The following is a 14,577-nucleotide window of genomic DNA, read 5'->3' as shown; positions in this document are numbered from 1 at the left end:
AGGCTCAGAATCTCAGCAAGGGAAGGGCAGCAGTATGATGCAGTGCAGTGGAAAGGGTGTTGGCCTGGGACCCACGAAGACTGACCTCTGATTTTGGCTCGACTTTGGGGCAGTCATTTTTCCTCTCTGACCCTCAGTCTCTTCATTTGTACCATGGGAGGTTCAACTAGGTGACCTCCACAATCTCATCTAAAACTAATAATCCATCCAAGTCTTGGATTTCTTCTTCCTCATGCTGTGGCCTCATAATATAAGGCAGTTCTGTGCCACCTTTATGCATCTTAATAGGAGATGGCATTTGCAGGTACCTGGTCTCTGCAATACAAGTCAAGGGTAGGAACTCTGCGGAACCTTCACAGGAAGCAACCAGCGGGAGCCTAAGTTGGGGCTAGGCACACAGGGGAGCTCCAGACACACCTGCTGACTCCCAGAAAGGGGTCACTCCAGATGGCCCTGGGGCAGGAATGAGAAATGGAGGCCCTTTGGTACCTACCTGGCAAGACGAGGGCCAGAGCAAGCAGCACCCCGGCCAATCTGGCAGGAATCATCTGCAGAGAAGGAAGAGATGTGAGCTGGTCATTGCTGCCCAGGTAGGTGGCTGCTCTGGTGACTGTCAGGGCATGCAGTAGCAAAAACGTTTCTTTGAAGCAGGAGAGAAGCTGGATCCTCATGACCCCCTTTTTCCCCTTTGAACATGGCCTTCTGGCCCACCCACCCCCAGAAACCCCTGGCCAGTGCCAGGCCCAAGGGTGACAATCACTGTGAGCTGGGACTTGTGGGCACCTTTCCACAGACAGCAGTCCCAGGCCCAAGACAGGAGGCAAACCCTGCCTTCCCTCCAGGCCAGCCGGGCCTCTCTCATGTCCCTGCCTCCTGAAGCAGCTGGGAGCTGACACACACCTCATTCCTTCCTGCCTCTGCATCCAAACTGGCGAGTAGGAACCATCCTACACTTCTGTGCCCACCACAGCAGCCCAGACACAGAATGCTCAGGAACTGCTAACTTGATGGTTTGCTTGTTGGCCCCCGAGTCTGTACCACGAGGGCCTTCACAAGAGCAAAGGCTGTCTCCCTTGTCTCCAACCCCAGCACCTGGCAAGATGCTTAGCACCCAGGAGACGCCCAGCAAATGTTTGCTGAGGTCATCTGAAAAAAGGGACAGGAGTCCAGCAGCCCTAGATGCAGGTAGACTTCCCTACTGTGTGACCCCCAAGAGAGGGACAAGTAACCCTAGCTGGCACAGCATACCCCAAGTCCCTTAGAGCCCCTGCTGTAGCCCTCTCCTCTGGGAAAGGTGGTTAAATGAAATGCAGAATCTGTCGCCTGAGATTCACCTGGGGCGACTCCTTTCCTACCTAAGGTCCCATCCAGCCAAAGGTGAAATAAAGCCAATATGTGATATATCTGTGGAAGGAACACTGAGATGTCAGTTACGGCCAGGTCTTGGTCTCCAAGCAAGTGTCCCCTCCCAGTCCTAACACTCAGGTACATTCAGCTGCTCCCAGAAAGTTATCACAGGTGAGGACAAAGCTCATTCCAACTCACTTGAGTGAAGTACTATGAAACAGTAAAACCCGGCCGGGCGCGGTGGCTCAAGCCTGTAATCCCAGCACTTTGGGAGGCCAAGGCGGGCGGATCACAAGGTCAGGAGATCAAGACCACAGTGAAACCCCGTCTCTACTAAAAATACAAAAAATTAGCCGGGCGCGGTGCCAGGCGCCTGTAGTCCTAGCTACTCAGGAGGCTGAGGCAGGAGAATGGCGTGAACCCAGGAGGCGGAGCTTGCAGTGAGCCGAGATCGCGCCACTGCACTCCAGCCTGGGCAACAGCGTGAGACTCCGTCTCAAAAAAAAAAAAAAAAAAAAAAAAGAAACAGTAAAACCCACTGCATGAAGAAAAAGCAGGCCTAGGACCCTCAGAGGCAAGTGGAGGAGGGAGTATTAGCATCATCCCTGGCTGAACTGAATTGCCCCTCCAAACAAAGCCCTTCCAGTCCAGGGACAGAGAACCCCAGCTCCCCAGGAGCAGGGATCAGTCAGTCCTGCATCTTCCTCCCACAACTGAGCCAGCTCTCCTTCCAAAGGCCATACCTTCCCCTGCAATGAGGGCTGCAGTATCTCCAAGGTCCCTGGGAAACTCAGCCGCTGGACAATGGTGCCTCCCACCCTAGGCCATGCTCCTAGCTGCTGCAAAGGCTCAATCAGGTCTGCTACAGCTCCGGACTGTCTTGCTGTTAAGTAGCCCGGGGGCTGTGGAGTTCCCACTGCTGGGGTAGATAAAGCCCAAGCTGTGACATCCACCAACCACCCTCCTTTCCCACCACAATAGCTGTGAGCTGCCACAACTGGGGACTGGCCTCCTTTTAATTACCAAAAGGGAACAATGAAAGGAAATGGTATTAGAAGTACCTCCAAGCTGATAAAGCTTTGTAGAGTTTGGAAGGAGACCTCCTGGCAGCTGCCTTAATGAACTGCCTTGCCCTCCCCAAACACCCCCCCCACCCCTACACCCCCACACTTGATCCCTGGTCTTCCTAGAGTGCCCCACCTGGGCGGGATTAACCAGGAATGCTGGTTGCCTCAGGGCAGGCTGATACAGGCTGGGGGGAGTCACACTAGAACAACACAGCTTCCTGATCCAGCTTCCAGGGCTGGGCTCCAGGGAAGTTGGGAAAAACACCTCAACCTGAGCCAACTTTGCTGCTGTGTTTGGAGGAAGGGGAGCACTAACACTTCCTATGCACCCCAGGTATGAAGGATCCGGTCCTGGCCCTGACAAAAACAGTCCACTTGGGTCCTGGCCAGGGTTGAATGGACCGGTTAAAGATGAAGGTCTTGGCCACAAGCCTAGGCCTTTGTAAAATGAAGGTGGGGAGCGATGGTTTGAGTCTAACACTTTTACTGTTTCTACATTCTAATTCTAATTCTCAAGGACACTTCCAGCCACTTCTGGTACCCTGCCCTTATATACACACATACACACACACATACACACACATTCTTCCCAGCCTCCCATTCCCAAAAGCCTAATTCTCAACATCTGCTAAAGTAATTCCTACTAAAATAAGTAACTGATGAAATGGGCAGGGGTGGGGGGAAGGTGACTCTCATGCTGGGATTCCAGGCACTGAGACGAGCACCCTGAGGCATGTCTGGGTATGGAAGACCTCACTGCTTCTCCATGATACCCCCTGCCCTAAGACTGAGAAACCACTAGGTTCCAACCTCCTCCCTTCCCACATACCTCGCACTCCACCACTCCCTTCACCGCCCCAGAAGAGAAAGATGCACACTCCCAAGGAAGAAAAATGGCACAAGAGGCAGAATCAGCATGAGACAGTAGAAAAGGCCATTGGGGGGGGCAGGCATGGTGGCTCACACCTATAATCCCAGCACTTTGGGAGGCCAAGGCAGGCGATCACGAGGTCAGGAGATCGAGAGCATCCTGGCTAACACGGTGAAACCCGGTCTCTACTAAAAATACAAAAAATTAGCCGGGCGTGGTCGTGGGCACCTGTAGTCCCAGCTACTCGGGAGGCTGAGGCAGGAGAATGGTGTGAACCCGGAAGGCAGAGCTTGCAGTCAGCTGAGATCTCACCACTGTACTCCAGCCTGGGTGACAGAGTGAGACTCCGTCTCACGGAGGGAAAAAAAAAAAAAGGCCATCGGGATTTCCACTTCCAGCTTTTTAAAAAAAACTAAATAATCTGAAAACCCTCTCATTACAACATACCTTTACACTGCTGTGCTAAATACAAATATTTTTTAAATGCACAGTTGATCTGGGAGGAAAGTAAGGAATATCTTCAAGGGTCAATGAGGAAGAGGAGCCTAAATAAGCATGAGGCAAGGTAGGCCCATGGGTGGCCTAGCATAGGCCAGTGTGGGAACCCTCCAGACTGGAGGCTGCACATTGCAAGAATGGGCAGTTCAGCTCCGGACCTGACCCAGAGGGAGAGCTAGAACGGAGATCCCTGCATAAAGCTGAAACTTGGAAGGGAAACATCTTCCAAACGGTGGACCAGGAAAAAAATCCATTCCCCAACACAGCAGATAAGGAAGTTTGCCTGTCTCCACCTGTTTCAGTTGGGGAGGGGAAATTAAGTCTTTAGAATTTTTTTTTTTTGAGATGGAGTCTTGCACTGTCCACCAGGCTGGAGTGCAGTGGCGCAATCATGGCTCACTGCAACCTCCACCTCCCAGCTTCAAGCTATTCTCCTGCCTCAGCCTCCCAAGTAGCTAGGATTACAGGCACCCACCACCACACCCAGCTAATTTTTTGTATTTTTAGTAGAGAAAGGGTTCCACTATGTTGGTCAGGCTGGTCTCAAACTCCTGATCTCATCATCCGCCTGCCTCAGCCTCCCAAAGTGCTGCGATTACAGGCATGAGCCACCGCGCCCGGCCTAGAATTTTCATCCTTTACACTCATGCAAATAAAGCTCTCTTCAGGATGAATTCAAAATCACAAATTTTTCAACACTTGAGAAAACAATCTACCATGAGCAAGAATTAGATCCCTAAGAATTTCAGATAATAAAATCAGAGAAAGATAAAAAGAAAAACTTAAGTGTTTAAAATTATAATAGAGGCTAGGCATGGTGGTTCATGTCTAATTCCGGCACTTTGGGAGGCTGAGATGGGATAATCGCTTGAGACCAGGAGTTCAAGACCAGCCTGGGCAACACAGGAAGACCCTGTCTTTACAAAGAATAAACTTTTTTAAGGCAGGGTACAGTGGCTCACAGCAGGCCGATCATGAGGGTCAATAGATCAAGACCATCCTGGCCAACATGGTGAAACCCCATCTCTACTAAAAACAAAAATTAGCTGGGCATGGTGGCGGGCACCTGTAGTCCCAGCTACTCCGGAGGCTAAGGCAGGAGAATCTCTTGAACTCGGGAGACAGAGGTTGCAGTGAGCCAAGATCGCACCACTGCACTCCAGCCTGGTGACCAAGCCACTCTGTCAAAAAAAAGAAAAAAAAAAAAGAACAGAAGGAAAACTTGAAAAAGAACTTTAAGCCCAGACGTGGAGGCTCACACCTATAATCCCAACACTTTGGGAGGCGGAGGCAAGAGGATTGTCTGTGCTCAGGAATTTGACACTAGCCTACGCAACACAGTGAGACCCCCCATCTCTACAAAAAATAAAAATAAAAAATTAGCTGGGCCTGGTGGTACATGCCTGGGGTCCCAGCTACTCAGGAGGCTGAGGTAGGAGGGAGGACCCCTTGAGCCCAGGAGGTCGAGGCTGCAGTGAGCCATAATCACGCACTCCAGCCTAGCCAATAGAGTGAGATCCTGTCCCAAAAAAGAAAAAAACTTTATATAGTAAGTTAACTGAAAACTCAAATACACCGGATATTTTTGGAGAAAAAAAAAAGCTGGGAAGTGGTTCTAAAGGAATTATTGAAATATGGCAACAAAAAAAATGGAGGAGCAGCCAGGCACGGTGGCTCATGCCTGTAATCCCAGCACTTTGGGAAGCTGAGGCCAGCAGATTACTTGAGGTCAGGAGTTCGAGACCAGCCTGGTCAACATGTAGAAATCCCCTCTCTACTAAAAATACAACTATTAGCCTGGTGTGGTAGTACATGCCTGTAATTCCAGCTATTCAAGAGGCTGAGGCAGGAGAATTGCCTGAACCCAGGAGGCAGAGGTTGCAGTGAGCCAAGATCACACCACTGCGCTCCAGCCTGGGTGACAGAGTGAGACTCCATCTCCAAAAAAAAAAAAAAAAAAAAAGGAGGAATTAAGAAACATGACAGAATTGGAAGATAAAAAGAAGTGCTAAGAGAAAAAGTGCCTTCGTGGATAATTCTATATGCAGCATCTTAGTTTGAAGTCCCAGAAGCAGACCCTGAGTATTTTAGTGTAGATAATTGAATTGGGAGGGCAGGAAGCATCAGCAGGGAAGTGGGAATGTGACATGGGGCAGGAAAAGCAGCCAATAAAAGATGTTTATTACGCCAGTCACCAAGTGGACAAGGAAGCTTCCTTGTGGAGGAAAGTCTGGGAAAATGTAAGGTCCACGCCTCCGAATCTTCTCAGTCTTGGGTCAGGGAACGGGAGTTTCTACACTTATTCCTTCCTGTCAAGTTATTGCCAGGGCTGCTTCAGGAGGCATTCAGCCCTCAACACTTCTGGCCCTCAGGCACAAAGGGGCAGACACTGGTAGTCTAGAAGAAACTGGAAGAGTTGGGGTCAGAGGGCCGTGGGAGGGGGACTGTAACATCTGGTCTACCTATGAATTATTGTTCAGAGTTGAGGGAACAGACTTTTTTTTCCAGAAAAAGAGTGGGTTTAACATTAACAGTCCTTTCTGAAAAAACTACTAAAGAAAGTACTGCAGGGAGAAACTTTTTTGTTGTTTTTGAGACAGGGTCTGTCACCCAGGGTGGAGTGCAGCGACAGTCACATCTCACTGCAGCCTCAACCTGGGCTCAAGCGATCCTCCCACCTCAGCCTCCCTAGTAGCTGGGACTATGGGCATGCACCACCATACCTGGCTAATTTTTGTATTTTTTGGTAGAGACAGGGTTCTGCCATGTTACCAAGGCTGGTCTCGAACTCCTAGAGCTCCTGGGCTCAAACAATCTTTCTGCCTCGGCCTCTCAGGATTACAGGTGTGAGGCACCTCACTCTGCCAGGAAGAAAATTCAGCCTAGAAACAAGATGCCAAAAGAAAAGGTAAATAAAATAGTAAATGTGGGGGTAAATATGAGCAGGCAGTGATTATATAGAACAATAACAACGGTATTAAGTTGAAGAGTTTTTAAAAATTAGATACAACCAAAATACCAGATAGCAACAACATGTAAGACAGGAGTAAAAGCGTATCAAGGTCCTTGTATTGCTCAGAAGGAAGAAAGAGGTCGTGATCACTTTAGACTTTGTAAAGTCTACACTGCATAGTAAAATTTTACAGGAAGCTACTAAAAAATAGAATTGAATATGTCTTCCAAACCTATCAGAAAAAAACCAACAAATTTTTAAAAACTAGATTGATCTAGGAGAAAAATGGAGAAAGCAAGACAAATGGTATAAAATACAACAGCACAAAAAATTCAAACAGATCAATAATAAGAGACATTATCAAATTGGATTTGTTAAAAAGGCACGCAATCCAGCAATGTTCAAGAGACAGACCTAAAATATAAAGACACAAAAGACCATAAGGTAAGGAAACGTAAGTGATGACCAAGGAAAAGCGTTTTATAGCACTATCACACACAATGGACCTTAAGATCAAAGTCATCATTAGCACAAATAGAAAAAGGTGATATAAAGATCAATGCACCAGGAAAACAATGTATAGATTTTTGTATACTTAATGATATAAGCTTAAAATTTATTTTTGAAAAATCAAAGCAGGAAAGATTTGTTTTGTAAAAGTCAACACCACCCATTTATGGAAAACAAGTAAACAAAACACTTAAGTAACCTATAAAAGGGAAGGTCCTTGGCCTGAGACACAGAGCATATTTCATCCTTAAGGTAAAAGGGAAGCCACTTTCCCTTCAAAACCCAGAACAAGGCTAGGCATGGTGGCTCACGCCTATAATCCCAGAACTCTGGGAGGCTGAGGCCTGTGGATCATGAGGTCAAGAGATTTAGACCATCCTGGCCAACATGGTGAAACCCCATCTCTATTAAAAGTACAAAAATTAGCTGGGCATGGCGGCGCACGCCTGTAGTCCCAGCTTCCAGGGAGGCTGACAAAGAAAAGTTACTTGAACATGCAAGCATTTTTTTTTTTTTTTTTTTGAGACAGTCTCGCTGTGTCACCAGGCTGGAGTACAATGGTGTTAGCCAGAATGGTGTCTTTTCATTGGGTTTTCTTTTATGTCTTGTGACAAGATTTGATTTTCACCACGGTTTCACCGTGTTAGCCAGGATGGTCTCCATCTCCTGACCTCGTGACCTGCCCGCCTCAGCCTCCCAGTGTTGAGATTACAGGCGTGAGCCACCACGCCCGACCGACAAGCATGTTCAATGTCATCACTGCCAGTCAATATTGGATCAGATGCCCCGGCCAGCACAGTAAGAGAAGAGGTGGAAATATGAGGCATGTAGCTTAGGAAAAAGCAAAATAGTTATTATTTGAAGATATGAATGTCTACACAGAAAAATTAGAAAAATCAGAGTTCAGAAGTTTGCTACAAGATTCCTTTTTAAAATTTATTATGTTCCTGGCCGGATGTGGTGGCTCACGCCTGTAATCCCAACACTTTGGGAGGCTGAGGCAGGCGGATCACCCGAGGTCAGGAGTTTGAGATCAACCTGGCCAACATGGCGAAACCCCGTCTCTACTAAAAATACAAAAATCAGCCAGGCATGGTGGCAAACACCTATAATCCCAGCTACTTGGGAGGCTGAGGTGATAGAATCGCTTGAACCTGGAAGGTGGTGGTTACAGTGAGCCGAGATCGCGCCACTGCACTCCAGCCTGGGTGACAGAGCAAGACTCCGTCCCCCCAAAAAAGTTATGTTCTTATATAATTATAAAATATAATCTTTGAAGTGACCCTATTAGTAAAGTAGCAATTACTGCAGATACCTAAGAATAGGCTGGGCGTGGTGGCTCACACTTATAATCCCAGCACTTTGGGAGGCCAAGGTAGTTGGATCACTTGAGTTCGGGAGTTTGGGACCAGCCTGGCCAACATGGTGAAACCCTGTCTCTACTGAAAATACAAAAAATTAGCCAGATGTGGTGGCGCATGGCTGTAATCCCATCTACTGGGGAGGCTGAGGCAGGAGAATCGTTTGAACCAGAGCAGCAGAGGTTGCAGTGAGCCGAGATCATGCCTGGGCAACAGAGCAAGACTCAAAAAAAAAAAGAACTGTCCAATAACATTATGGAGAAAATCATAAATCTTGTCTCAAGACATAAAAGAAAACCCAATGAAGAGATACCATTCTGACTAACATGGTGAAACCCCTCCCTACTAAAAATACAAAAAAAAAAATTAGCCAGGTGTGGTGGTGTCTGTAGTCCCAGCTATTCGGGAGGCTGAGGCAGAAGAATGGCATGAACCTGGGAGGCGGAGCTTGCAGTGAGCCCAGATCACATCACTGTACTCCAGCCTGGGCGACAGAGCGAGACTTCATCTCCAAAAAAAAAAAAAAAAAAAAAAAAAAAAAAAAAAAAAAAAAAAAAAAAAAAGACACAAATAGAAAAAGAAACAGGCAAACCACCCAGGGGCAATAGTGTGATATGGAAAGTCAATCCACAGAAAAGGAGGAAACGCAGTTGGCCAGAAAACATACCGAAACCATGTTGGGTGTGCTGACTCAAACCTGTAATCCCAGCACTTTGGAAGGCTGAAGCGGTGGGATCACCCGAGGTCAGGAGTTCGAGACCAGCCTGACCAACACGGTGAAACCCCTACTAAACATATAAAAATTAACCAGGAGTAGTGGCACACCTGTGGTCCCAGCTACTCGGGAGACTGAGGCAGGAGAACCACTTGAACCCAGGAGGTGGAGGTTGCAGTGAGTCAACATTGTACCATTGCACTCCAGCCTGGGAACAAGAGCAAAACTCCATCTCACAAAAAAAAAAACACAACACCAAAACCCATTCAACTCCACTGGTCATCAGGGAAATCTAAATAAAACCACAAGTAGTTATCCACTTTTCAGAATGGCAAGGATGAGGGGCTCCTGAAATTCCTACATGTTGCTGAGAACAAGAGGTAAAGCACTTTGGAAAAATTGTGGAAATATCTATAAAATTTAAAGATGCTCCTCCCCATAGCCCTGCAACTGCACTCCTAGGCACATCCCCTAGAGAAACTTTCATGCATGTGCACCAACCAGTATGCACAGGATGTTTACTGTAGCAGTGTCTGCAAAGATGTGTAAACAACCAGGCTAAATATACTTCAACAGAAGAATTAATGAATAAATTGTGGTACGTTCATCCGGTGAAATAACAAATAGCAATTAAAAATAAACCTAGTATACATGTATCAACATGGAAAAACCCCCAAAATAATGGTGAGCAAAAAACAAAAGCAAGCATCAGGGGATATGTACCATTTATGGAAAAGTAAAGACCACGTAAAATAAAACTATGTATTATTGCTTACAAAGATGTTTAATCGGCCAAGAATGGTGACTCACACCTGTAATCCCAGCACTTTCGGAGGCCAAGGCAAGAGGATTGCTTGAAGCCAAGAGTTCAAGACCAACCTGGGTAACATATGGAGACTCCATCTTTATGGAAAAAAACAAAAAACTAGCCGGGTGTGGTGGCGCACGTCTCTAGTCCCAGCTACTCCGGAGGCTAAGGTAAGAGGATCGCTTGAGCCTGGCAGTTGGAGGCTGCATTGAGCCGTAATCATGCCACTGCACAACAGTCTGGGCGACAGATTGAGACTGTCTCAAAAAATACATTTTATAGTGAAAGAAACATGCACGTGGAGTGATAAACCTCTCAATTCAGGAGACTAGTTATCTCTGTTCAGGATACTAGTTATCTCAATTCAGGAGACTATCTCTGTTCAGGAGACTAGTTATCTCTGTTCAGGAGACTAGTTATCTCTGTTCAGGAGACTAGTTATCTCTGTTCAGGAGACTAGTTATCTCTGTTCAGGAGACTATCTCTGGGGAAGAAGAGAGAAAATGGAACCCAGAGAGTCGGACCCAGGGGGCCATACCTCTAAATATTTTAATTATTTCAAAAATATAAAGTAAATATGCAGTGTTAAGATGCAGCAAGCTGGCTAGAACATGGGTGTTTTTGTATTATTCTCTCTAGTTTTCTCTGCGGTTGAAAGTTTCACTTAAAAGATAAGCTCTGAAGCCAAATGATGTGGAAATGTTGGCTTTGCCTTACAAATAGGGTGACCAACATCCATGTACATAAATCTTCACACACACTGCCCATTTCCTTGAAACAAATTCCTAGAAGTAAAACAAATGGCCCAAAGGGTACAAAAATTGTTAAGCCTTTTATACACCCTCCCAAGAACTGTACCAATTTACCCTTCCATAGCATTATTTTTTATTACAGATTTGGTAATGTAAGTGGCAAAAACTATTATATTAATACTCATTCCTTACGTTACTGGAAGAACATTTTCTAACATTGCCCATGTGTATCTCTTTTGTGAATTTCTTTGTCTTTAAGCTCATTTTTAACTGAGATGCTTATCTATATTGATCTATAAAAACTTAAAATGTTATTTTTCTCACATTAATATATGAATGTTTTTTCAGTTCCTCAGTTACCTTTAATATTGATGAGGGCTTTTTTGGTTCTTTCTGATGTACAGGCGTTTGGGGAATCATCTCTTGTTTTTTTTGAGATGGAGTCTTACTCTGTCACCAGGCTGGAGTGCAGTGGCGAGATCTCGCCTCACTGCAAGCTCCGCCTCCCAGGTTCACACCATTCTCCAGCCTCAGCCTCCCGAGTAGCTGGGACTACAGGCGCCTGTCACCATGCCTAATTTTTTGTTTTAGTAGAGACTGGGTTTCACCATGTTAGCCAGGATGGTCTCAATCTCACACATCGTGATCCACCCGCCTCGGCCGCCTAAGTGCTGGAATTATAGGCGTGAGCCACCTGTCCGGCCTCTTTTTCTAGGGGATGAGGTAACGCAGGTGGCAAGGTAAAAGTGGAAAACACAGAGTATACGAAAGATACACAGTGAAGTCAACTCTCTCTTCCTCCTGATGACCAATCCTCCCAGTTTGCCCTGAACTGGGGAACTCACACTAACACTGGAACAGCTCTTGACACACTGCAACAGTTACCCTTCTAGCCACCTGGTTCCCTTCTCAGCAGCAATATTCTTACCAGTTTCTTAAATAGTCTTCAAAGATATTACACATTACAAGAGTTTTAAACATTTATTTTCAAATCAATTGTAGAGAATATGAATGTCAATCCACAAACTTGCATTTGCAAGAAATGTCTATCACTTTGCTTTTTTGGAAATGAAGTCTCGCTGTCACCCAGGCTGGAGAGCAATGGCACCATCTTGGCTCATTGTAACCTTCGCCTCAAGAGTTCAAGCGATTCTGTCTCAGCCTGAGTAGCTGAGATTACGGGCGCCCACCACCAAACTCAACTAAAATTCCATATTTTTAGTAGAGATGGGGTTTCACCACGTTAACCAGTCTGGTCTCAAACTCCTGACCTCAAGTGATCCACCTGCCTCAGCCTCCGAAAGTGCTGGGATTACAGGTGTGAGCCACCACGCCCGGCCCACTTTAATTAAAAATCACTACACGTGTGAGCCACCACGCCCGGCCCACTTTAAAAATCACTACACGTGTGAGCCACCACGCCCGGCCCACTTTAAAAATCACTACACGTGTGAGCCACCACGCCCGGCCCACTTTAAAAATCACTACACGTGAGAGCCACCATGCCCAGCCCACTTTAATTAAAAATCACTACACGTGAGCGCCACCACGCCCGGCCCACTTTAATTAAAAGTCACTACACGTGAGAGCCACCATGCCCGGCCCACTTTAATTAAAAATCACACGTGTGAGCCACCACGCCCGGCCCACTTTAATCAAAAATCACTACAGGTGTGAGCCACCACGCCTGGCCCACTTTAAAAATCACTACACGTGTGAGCCACCACGCCCGGCCCACTTTAATTAAAAGTCACTACACGTGTGAGCCACCACGCCCGGCCCACTTTAATTAAAAATCACTACACATGAGAGCCACTACGCCCGGCCCACTTTAATTAAAAATCACTACACATGAGAGCCACTACGCCCGGCCCACTTTAATTAAAAATCACTACACGTGTGAGCCACCATGCCCGGCCCACTTTAATCAAAAATCACTACAGGTGTGAGCCACCACGCCTGGCCCACTTTAAAAATCACTACACGTGAGAGCCACCATGCCCAGTCCACTTTAATTAAAAATCACTACACGTGAGCGCCACCACGCCCGGCCCACTTTAATTAAAAGTCACTACACGTGAGAGCCACCATGCCCAGCCCACTTTAATTAAAAATCACTACACGTGTGAGCCCCACGCCCGGCCCACTTTAATCAAAAATCACTACAGGTGTGAGCCACCACGCCTGGCCCACTTTAAAAATCACTACACGTGTGAGCCACCACGCCCGGCCCACTTTAATTAAAAATCACTACACATGAGAGCCACCACGCCCGGCCCACTTTAATTAAAAATCACTACACGTGTGAGCCACCACGCCCGGCCCACTTTAATTAAAAATCACTACACATGAGAGCCACCACGCCCGGCCCACTAATTAAAAATCACTACACGTGTGAGCCACCACGCCCGGCCCACTTTAATTAAAAATCACTACACATGAGAGCCACTACGCCCGGCCCACTTTAATTAAAAATCACTACACGTGTGAGCCACCACGCCCGGCCCACTTTAATTAAAAATCACTACACATGTGAGCCACTACGCCCGGCCCACTTTAATTAAAAATCACTACACGTGTGAGCCACCATGCCCGGCCCACTTTAATCAAAAATCACTACAGGTGTGAGCCACCACGCCTGGCCCACTTTAAAAATCACTACACGTGTGAGCCACCACGCCTAGCCCACTTTAAAAATTACCACTTTTTTTTTTTTTTTTGAGATGGCCTCTCGCTCCATCCAGCCTGGAGTGCTATAGCACTATCTCTGCTCAGTGCAAATCACCTCCTGGGTTCAAGTGATTCTCCTGCCTCAGCCTCCCAGGTAGCTAGGATTACAGGCATGTGCCACCACACCCAGCTAATTTTTGTACTTTTTAATAAAGACTGGGTTTTAACCACGTTGACCAAGCTGGTCTTGAACTCCTGACCTCAAGTGGTCCACCCACCTCGGCCTCCCAAAGTGCTTGGATTACAGGCGTGAGCCACCGTGCCTGGCCTAAGGATCTAATGATCTTGGATGATCTTGCCATCTTTAACTACATATTCATAGTCAGGTTAACAAAAGAACCCAGGGGTTTAGCGGGTGCTCGGGAAACAGTCAAGGGCCTGAAATATTCACCCCATCCCACTTGCTGCTTCCTTCTTCCCAACCCCGTTGTGACTCCTCTACTCACCAGCAGCGCAGCGACTTTCCTCTGGCATGGCATGCAAGCTCTGCTTCAGCTCCATCACGAGCACCAAGGCACCAGAGGCCAGACAGGAGCAGCCCAGGTGCGGGGACACCACAGAAGGAAGGCCCCAGGGCAAGGAGGAGCCCCAGCAGCCTGTCTCCTTCCCTTTCAATGAGCCGTTTTTCTTCTCCAACCTCCCATCAATCAGCATGTCTCCAAAATTGGCGGGTTCTTGGTCTGCCCGACTTCAAAACTGAAGCTGCAGACCCTCGCGGTGTTACAGTTCTTAAAGGCAGTCCAGAGTTGGTTCCTTCAGGCGTTCAGATGGGTCTGGAGCTTATTCTGGTGGGTTCATGGTCTCGCCCACAGGAGTGAAGCTGCAGACTTTCACGGTAAGTTTCACAGCTCTCAAAATCAGCTATGTCTGGAGTTGTTTGTTCTTCCCTGTGGGTTCGTGGTCTCGCTGGTTTCAGGAGTAAAGCAGCAGACCTATACGCAGTAAGTGTTATAGCTCAAAAAGGC

At 47.1% G+C, this 14,577-nt stretch overlaps 1 protein-coding gene across 2 annotated transcripts in view; it reads right to left on the bottom strand.

Annotated features, from left to right (window-relative positions):
* LOC105484247 (von Willebrand factor) overlaps positions 1-14,577 on the bottom strand; it is a 186,210-nt gene extending 171,633 nt beyond the window's left edge. The window contains exons 1-2 of one of the 2 annotated variants that reach the window (XM_071072329.1): positions 14,059-14,577; positions 494-548 (exon numbers count right to left, since the gene is read on the bottom strand). In XM_071072329.1, coding sequence (XP_070928430.1) covers positions 494-548; positions 14,059-14,091 — 88 coding nt within the window. In that variant the 5' untranslated portion in view covers positions 14,092-14,577. Of the gene's footprint in view, positions 1-493; positions 549-2,090; positions 2,344-14,058 lie in introns of those variants that run through there. The other variant, XM_071072330.1, reaches the window with a different exon arrangement.

The sequence above is a fragment of the Macaca nemestrina genome, chromosome 10 (genome assembly GCF_043159975.1).
Source record: "Macaca nemestrina isolate mMacNem1 chromosome 10, mMacNem.hap1, whole genome shotgun sequence".
Taxonomy (NCBI): Eukaryota; Metazoa; Chordata; class Mammalia; order Primates; family Cercopithecidae; genus Macaca; species Macaca nemestrina.
This window is presented reverse-complemented; position numbering and strand designations above follow the sequence as displayed.